Source organism: Symphalangus syndactylus, chromosome 18, assembly GCF_028878055.3.
Source record: "Symphalangus syndactylus isolate Jambi chromosome 18, NHGRI_mSymSyn1-v2.1_pri, whole genome shotgun sequence".
NCBI classification, from domain to species: Eukaryota; Metazoa; Chordata; class Mammalia; order Primates; family Hylobatidae; genus Symphalangus; species Symphalangus syndactylus.
In genome coordinates this window covers 49,734,882-49,743,729 of record NC_072440.2, presented here as the reverse complement: position 1 = coordinate 49,743,729, position 8,848 = coordinate 49,734,882, and the positions used below count along the sequence as shown (strand labels likewise).

At 56.1% G+C, this 8,848-nt stretch overlaps 1 protein-coding gene across 1 annotated transcript; it reads left to right on the top strand.

Annotated features, from left to right (window-relative positions):
- The first annotated feature begins 6,553 nt into the window (after positions 1 to 6,553).
- LOC129467466 (uncharacterized) lies at positions 6,554 to 7,790 on the top strand. Its single transcript, XM_063622355.1, is given in 3 exon segments — positions 6,554 to 6,849; positions 6,851 to 7,268; positions 7,377 to 7,790. Coding segments are annotated over 3 exon segments (1,128 nt in total).
- The last annotated feature ends 1,058 nt before the right edge of the window (positions 7,791 to 8,848 follow it).

Genomic DNA, 8,848 nt, shown 5'->3' with positions numbered 1-8,848 from the left:
AGAAAGGAAAGGAGTGGGATTGAGTGGAATGGAATGGAAAGGAATCGAAAGGAGTGGGGTAGTGTAGAGTGGATTTGAGTGGAGTTTAATGGAGTGTAATGGAATGGAATGGAATAGAACGGAATAGATTGTAGTGTAGTGGAGTAAAGTTGAGTGAAGTGGAGTGGAGTGGAGTGGAATGGAATGTGATGGAATGGGATGGAGTGGAGTGGAGTGGAGTGGAATGGGGTTGAATGGAATGGGATGGAATGGGAGAGAATGGAGTGCCATGGAATGGAGTTGAATGGAATGCAGTGGAGAGGGGTGGAGTGGAATCGAGTGGAGTGTAGTGGAATAGAGTGGAATGGAATGGAGCAGAATGGAATGGAATGGAATGGAATGGAATGGAATGGAATGGAAAGGAATGGTGAAATGAAATGTGAGCAGAGATTGCACCAGTTCAGTCCAGCCTGGGTGACAGAATGAGATCCTGTCGAAAGAAAGGAATGGAAAGAAATGGAGTGGAATGGAATGGAATGCAATGGAGTGGAGTGGAGAGGAGTTGTGTGGAATCGAATGGCAAGGAGTGGAATGGAATGGAGTGCAGTGGATTGGAGTGGAGTGGAGTGGAGTGGAATGGAGAGGAATGGAGTAGAATGGAAGGGAATGGAATGTAGTGGAGTGGAGTGGAATGGAGTGGTATGGAATGGAATGGAGTGAAACGAAATGGAACGGTGAAATGAAATGTGAGCTGATATTGTGCCACTGCACTACATGCTTTGTGACAGTGAGATCCTGTCGATAAAAGGAATGGAATGGAATGGAAAGGAATTGATTGTAATGGAATGGAATGGATAGGAGTGCAGTGGAGTGGAGTGGACTGGAGTGGAATGGAGTGGTATGGAATGGAATGCAATGGAATGGAATGGAATGGAATGTTGAAATGAAATGTGAGCTGTGATTGTGCCACTGCACTCCAAGCTGGGTGTCAGAGTGAGATCCTTTCGAAAGAAAGCAATGGAATGGAATGGAGTGGAATGTAATGTAGTGGAATGGAATGGAGTGGGGTGGAGTGGAGTGGAGTGAGTTGAGTGGAGTGGAGTGGAACAGAGCTGAATAGAATGCTATGAAATGAAATGGAGTAGAGTGGAGAAGAGTGCAGTGCCGAGGAGTGGAGTAGAATGGAGGGGAGTGGAATGTGATGGAATGGAATGGAGTGGTGTGAAGTGGAGTGGAGTGGAGAAGAATGTACTGGAATGGAAAGGAGTGGAGAGGGGTGGAGTAGTGTTGGGTGGAGTGGAGGGGAATGTAATGGAATGGAATGGTAAGGAATGCAATGGAGTGCAGTGCAGTGGAATAGAGTGGAATGGAATAGTATGGAATGGAATGGAGTGGAGTGGAGTGAAATGGAGTGCAGTGGAATGGAGTGGAGTGGAATGGATTTGCGTGGAGTGGAGTGGAATGGAATGGAATGGAGTGTATTGGAGTGGCGTGGAGTGGAATGGAGGAGAATCGAATAGGATGGAATGGAGTGGAGTGGAGTGGAGTGGAGTGGAATGGGGCTCAGTGGAACGGAGTGGAGGAGAATGGAGTGGAGAGTGGTGGATTGGAGTGAAATTGAATGCAATGGAATCGAAAGAAGAGGAATGCAGTGGAGTGGAGTGGAATTGAGTGGAGAGGAATGGAGTGGTCTGGAGTGGAGTGGAGTGGATTCGAGTGGTGTGGGGGGGAAGGGAGAGTAATGGAATGGAATATAGTGTAACAGAGTGTAGTGGAGTGGAATGGCATGGAGTGGAGTGGAGTAGAGTGGAGCGGAGTGGACTGCAGTGGAATGGAGTGGAAAGAAATGGAATCAAATGGAGTGGAGTAGAGTGGAGTGGAGTGGACTGCAGTGGAATGGAGTGGAAAGAAATGGAATCAAATGGAGTGGAGTGGAGTGGAATGGAGTAGGATGGAATCGAATGGATTTGAGTGCAGTGGAGTGGAAGGGAGCACACTGGAATGGAGTGGAGTGGAGTCGATTTACATGGAGTGGAGTGGAGTCTATTTACATGGAGTGGAGTGGAGTGGAATGCAATGGAATGGAATGGAATTGAGTGGAGTGTAGTGGAGTGGAATTGATTGGAATGTAATAGGATGGAATCAAATGGACTGGAGTGGCATGCTTCGGGATGCTCTCCGGGTCTGTGCTGAGGAGAGCGCAGCTCCGTCCTCGCAAAGGCACAGCGCCGGCGCAGGCACAGAGGGGGCGCACAGCAAGCATCGCGAGGGCGGAGCTTAGTTCTCCTCTGCACACACTTCGGAGGTACAGCGAGGGCAGACCAGTGTTCTGCTCAGCACAGACCCTGGCAGGCCAGCGGCACCGCGAGGGCGGAGCTGCATTCTGCTCAGCAGAGACCCGGGAGACACCGCGAAGGCAGAGCAGCGTTCCTCAGCCCAGACCTTGTGGACACTGCCTGGCTTTGGGACAACTCGGGGCCGCATCGACGGTGAGTAAAATCCTTCCTGTTTGCAGCCCTGAATAATCAGGGTCAGAGACCAGTTAGAAGGGTTCAGTGTGGAAAATGGGAAACCAGAAGCCCCTCTGAATCCTGCCCACCGAGGTTCTCCCTAGCCATTGTGAGGCAGCCGCAATGCAAGATCCACACCGCAGCCTCGGAAGACAAATGCAGCATTCGTAATGCAGACTTGACACCCAAAATATGACACCCTCATTGCTCATGTAACAAGCACCTGTAATGCTAATGCACTGCCTCAATACAAAAATATTAATATAAGATTCGCAATCCCCTCACTGCCATGCAGTCCTAAGACCGCGATCATAATAGTCAACGTTGACATAGTCAATACAAACGTAGTAGCGAACCTAGGGTTAAGGTTGTCGTTAGGGTTAGGGGTTAGGGGTTAAGTTTAGTGTTTGGGGTTGGAGATAGGGGATGGGGTCAGAGTTAGGGGTTAGGAGTCAACATTTAGAGTTAGGGGTTAAGAGAGTTTAGGGGTTAGGGATTAGAGGTTAGGGTTGCGTTAGGGTGAGGGTGAGGGTTGGGGTTAGGGGTTAGGGTTAAGGGTTAGGGTGTCAGGAGTCAGGGGTCAGGGTCAGGGCCAGGGGTCCCACTCAGTGGGTTGTCTATTTACTCTGCTGACTCTTCCCTTTGCCGTTGTCTATTTACCCCTCACATCTTCCTGTAGGCTTTTCTGGCTTTGCCCACCCAGCTGCTCCTTGCCAGGAGGAGGAGGAGACACCTAGCACCTGCGAAACCACGGCTCGCCTCGTTGCAGGTGGGTGGCAGTGACGGAGACTGCAGTGCACCCCAGTGGTAGGAGAGCGGCCGCACTAGGAGGGCAGGCGGCTGTAGCCAGGGTTGGGGGTCAGGCTTACGGCGATGGACGGGCTGCAGCAGTGGCCAGGTGGAGGGAGCCTTGTAGGGAGGGCCGGTGCATTGGCAATGGGCCTGGCTTTGCCCTGCCCCTGCCATGGTTCTGGCCCTGTACTGCCCTGTCTTGCCCTGTACCTGCCCTAGTGTTACCTGGACTGTCTCAGCCCTGTCCTGCTCTGGTCCCATCCTGACCCTGTCTTGGGCCTGTGCTACCCTGCCCCTGCCCTGGCACTGGCCCTGCCCTGAACCTGTGCTGGCCTGGCCTTGGCTCTGGCCCTGGTTCTGGCCCTGCCCCTTGTCCTGACCCTGGTCCTGTCATGGCACTGGCCCTGCCAATGGTCATGGTCCTGCTCCTGTTCTAGCCTTGACCTGGCCTTGGACATGTCCTGGCCCTGCTTTAGCCCATCCCTGCCCTGGCCCCACCATGGGCCTGCCTGTTCTGCCCTCTCCTGGCACTGACCTTGCCCTGTCATGGCCCAGTGATGCCATTGCCCTGCCTTACCCTGTGCTAGTTGTGCCTTGGCCCCGCTTGCTGCTGGCCGCTCCCTGGACCTGCCCTGACCCTGCTCTAGCTTTTGCCCTGCCCTCACTATGGCCTGGTCCTGGCCCTAGCCCTGGTCCTGCCATATCCCTGGCCCTGCCCTTATCCATGTCCCACCCCTGCTGCTGCCCTGGCCCTGGCCTGGAACCTGGTCCTGTGAAGGACCTGCCCTGACTCTGTCATGGCCCTGGCCCTGCTCTGCCTTGGTCCTGACCCTGACCCAGACCCTTTCCTGGCTCTGCCCTGGCCCTGAGCTGGCAGTGATCTGCCCCTCGTCTTGCCATCACACTGCCCTGCTGTGCTCTGGGTGTGTCATCACCCTGCCCTGGCCCTACTCTGCCTTTGACGTTGCCCTGGCCTTCCTTGGCCCTCACCCTAGTCTTCGCTAGGTCCTGCTCTGGACCTGGCCCTAGCACAGACCTGGCCCTTACCCTGGCCCTGGTCTTTGTCCTGCCATAGCCCTGGCCTTTGTTCTGCCATAGCCCTGGCCTTCAAGTGGACTTGGAGGTGTCCTGGCCCTGGTGTGACATGGCTCTGCCTTGGCCTGTCACTCCGCTGCCCCTACCATCGCCTTGCCCTGTTCTGCCCTGTCCCAGTACTGACCTGGCTGTGCCATTTCCCTGCCCTACCCTGCCTTGGCTGTGCCCTGGCTGTGCCCTGGCTCGGTTCTGGCCCTGGCTCCGGCCCTGCCCTGGACATGCTCTGACACTGCCTCAGCCTTGGCACTAGCCTGTCTCTTTCTTGGCATCAGCCCTGCTCTCTCTGTGGACCGGCTCTTGTCCTGTCCTGCACTGGCCATACCATGCCCTGCCCTGCCCTGCCCTGACTCAGCCCTGGCTCAGCCCTGGCCTGGCTCTGGCCTTGGCATTGCCCCTGGTCCCGCCATATTTCTTGCCCTGTCCCTACCCTGGCCTTGGCCCTGACCCTTACCTTGCTCTGGCCCTGCCCTTGCCCTAATGCAGCCGCTGGCCCTGTCATGGCCCTGCCCTGACCTGTCCTGGCCCTGGCCCTTCCCTGCTTGAGACCTTGCCCTGGTTCTCCCCTGGCCCTGGCCCTACCCTGGCTTTGCACTGCTCTGGCCCTTGCCCTGACTCTGGTCCTGTCAGTGGCCTAGCCCCAGCCCTGTTGCTGGTCTTACCATGGCCCAGGCCCTGCCTTGGCCCTGCCCTGACACTGTCCTGGACCCTGGCTGTGCCAAGAACCTGCACTGTCCTTGCCTTTGTTTTGCCCTTGCCCCGAACCTGGTCCTGCCGAGGTCATGGCCATGGCCTTGGCCCTAGCCCTGCCCTGGCTGTTCCCTGGCCCTGCCCAGGTCTTGGCACTGGTCTGGCCCTGCCCTGTCGTTGCCCTATGCTTTCCTGGCCCTGCCTTGCCTGCCATGGCCCTGCCTTGGCCCTAGCCTGGCTTTGACCCTGCCCTGGCCTTATCTTGGCCTTCACCCTAGCGTCACCTGGGCACTGTGTTGGACCTGGCCATAGCACAGACCTGGTTGTGGCCCTGACCCTGGCCCTGCCGTGGCCCTGTCCCATACCCTAGCCCTGCCACATACCTGTCCTGGCCCTTCTCTGGACCTGGCTTTGTCCCTGCTTCTTAGGTTACCCTGGCCCTGCCCCTGCCCTTGCCCTTGCCCTGGCACTGGCCTTGGACATGTCCATGGTCCTAACCCTGGCCCTGCCCTGGAGCTGCCACTGCCTTGGCCCTGCCCTGGCTCTGGCGCTGCCCCGGGACTGGCCCTGGCCCTGCCCCAGCCCCAGCCATAGACCTGCCTTAATTGGTCATGCCATGACTTAACCCTGTGCTACCCCGGGCCTGCTCCACCCTGTCCTGGCCCTGCCCTCCCTTTGGCCCTGCCCTGACCCCGCCCTCCCTTTGGCCCTGCCCTGACCCCGCCTTGGCCCTCACACTGGCCCTAGCACAGACCTGGTCCTATCTGGCCTTGGCCCAGCATTGAGCCCTGCTCCTGACCCTGCTCCTGCCATGGCCCTGTCCCACCCCTGGCTCTGTCCTGGTCTTGTGCTGACCCTGACCCAGACGTTGGCCCTGCCCCAGCCTTGTCCTAGACCTGGCTATGGCCCTGCCTCTGCCCTAGACTGGCGCTGTCACTGGCATGGATCCTGGCCCTGGCCCTGTGCTACTTAAGGCCATACCCTGGCCCAGCCCTGGTCCTGACCCTGTCCTGGCCCTAATTTGGCCTGGCTCTACCCTGACATGCTATTCTGCCCCTAGCCCTGACCCTGTCCCTGTCCCTGGTCTGGCCCTAGCCCCGTTGCTGGTCCTGCCATGGCCCTTGTCCTGACATTGCCCTTTCCTGGTCCTGGCCCTGGCCCTGGCCCTTCCCGAGCCCTGCTCTGGCCCTGGTCTGAACCCTTGCCCTGCAATAGACCTGCCTTGGCCCTGCCCAGACCCTGGCTCTGGCCCCACCTCTGCCCTGGCCATACCCTTGCCCTGGCCTGGACCATGGTCCTGGTCCTTGTCCTGCCCCAGCCGTGGCCCTGGCCCTGCCCTGCCTGTGCCCTGTTCTATCCTGGGCTGGCCCTGCCATGGCCTGGTCTTGCCATTGCTGTGCCCTAGCCTGCCCTGCTTGTGCCCTAGATCTGCCCCAGCCTTTGCCCTGTATTGGTTGTAGCCTTGACTCAGCCCTGGACCTTCCCTGACCATGCCTCAGCCCTGGCACTACCCTAGCCTTGCCTTGGCATTTGCCCTACTCTCTCTGTGGCCTGGCTCTGGCCCTGCCTTGCAAAGGCCATGCTCTGCCCTGCGTGTCCCAGCCTGGGCCCAGCCCTGGTCTTACCATATTCCTGGCCCCAGCCGTACCCTTGTTTTGGCCCTGACCTTGCCCTGGCCCTCTCCTGGCCCTTCCTTGGTCATGCCCTGCCCTTCCATGCCCTGGCCTTGCCCTTACCCTGCATTGTCCCTGCACTGTTCCTACCCTGCCCTGGCACTGCCTTGGCCCCAGCCCTGGCCTTGCCCTTGCCCTGCCCTGGCCTGACCCCAGGCCTACCGAGTCCCTTAAATGGCCCTGGACCTGCCTTGCCATTCTCTGTCCTGGCCATGTATTGTCCCCACCATGCTCTGGTCCAGCGCTTGCCCTGGCCCTGTTGCTAGTCTTGCCACTACTATGGCCCTGCCCAGTTTTTGGCCATGCCCTGTGCTACCCGAGCCCTGCCCTGCCTTGGCCTTGGCCCTACCATGGCCTTCTCCTACCCTGGCCTGGCCCTACCCTGGTCTTTTCTACCCTGGCCTTGCCCTTCCCTGGTCTTGCCCTGCACTGGCCTTGCCCTGCCCTGGCCTTGGCTTTGCCTTGTTCTGGTCCTGGTTCTGCCCTGGCCCTGCCCTTGCTCTGGATCCTTTCTGGTTCTGCCTTCTCCCTGGCCCTGCCCTTGCTCTGGCCCTTTCCCTGGCCCAGCCTTGACCCTGGCCCTCTCCCTGACAATCCCCAGGCCCTGCCCTGGCCCTGCCTTGGCCCTGTGCTATCTTAGTCCTGTCCTGGACCTGAACTCGCCCTGGACCTACCCTCACCCTACACTGGCCCTGCCCTACCTTGGCCTTGCCCTGCCCTGGCCCTGCCTTTGGCCTGCCCTGGCTCTGGTTCTGCCGTGGACTTGCCCTTGCCCTGGACCCTCCCTGGCCATGATTTTCCATGGTCCTTCTCTGGCCTTGCCCTTGCCCTGTCCCCTTTCTGGTCCTGCCATGTTTCTGGCCCTGCCCTGTCCATGTCCTGGACCTGGCTCTGGCCCTGGACCTCCCTGTCCCTGCCCTGCCATACCCTGGCTCGTTCCTTGCTCTACACTGACCCTGCCCTGTCTTGGCCCTGTGCTACCCTAGCCCTGCCCTGGTCTTCTGCTGGCCCTGATCCTGCCATGGTCCTGGCCCTGGTTCTGCCCTGCTTCTGACCCTGGCCTTGGTCCTGTCGTGTCCCTGGCTGTGACCCTGCCCCTGGTTTTTCTCTGGCCATGACCCTGCCCCAGTTCTGTCGTATCCCTTGCCCTGTCTCAGTTCTGTCCCAGCCCTGGCCTTTGACAGTACTTTATGCTTAGTAAGGGCTCCATAGTTTCTGTGAGTTGAATGTTATATTCACAGTATCTGCCAAAACAGAAAGAAGAAAAACAAAATCTGATGATGAGAACTTAAAGCTTTGTATATAATATGCCTTGAATTGTAATTATTAGTTGTATTAGTTATTAGTTATTAGCCTGTTATTCATTGTATTACATATAGGTCGTGGTTTTGTATGCCTAACTCCAAACCATTGATACTGTTAAAAGAATATATGAATATATGAAAGAATGTGTAAACGTAAGAATGTGTATCTAATGACCTTTCCTAATTAACTTTTAATTTTAGCTCTATTAGATTCTTCTCAGTGTAACAAATGTTTATGCCTATGTAATTAAGGGAGTATTTCCTGTAGAGAATGTTCATATTACCTAATTGAAAATTATATAATACAAAAATATAATACTATTTTTAGGCCAGGCATGGTGGCTCATACCTGTAATCCCAACATTTTGGGAGGCCAAGTTTGGAGAATCATTTGAGGCCAGGAGTTGAAGACCAGCCTGGGCAACATAGTAAGACCTTGTCTTTAATTAAGTAAATAAATAAATAAATAAATAGGTTGGGCACTGTGGCTCATGTCTGTAATCCCAGCATTTTGGGATGCCAAGGCAGGAGGATTGCTTGAGCCCAGGAGTTTGAGACCAGCCTGGGCAGCATAGCAAGCCTCCATCTCTACAAATAATAAAATATTAACCAGGTGTGGTGGTGCACACCTGGGGTCCCAGCTACCTGGAAGGCTTAGGTGGGAGGTTTGCTCGAGGCTGCAGTGAACTGTGAATGCACCACTATATTCCAGCCTAGACCACAGAACAGGACCTTGTCTATAAATAAAGAAATAAGTAAAAATATAAATAAAAATAAGTAAAAAGAAATATAAGTAAATATAAATATA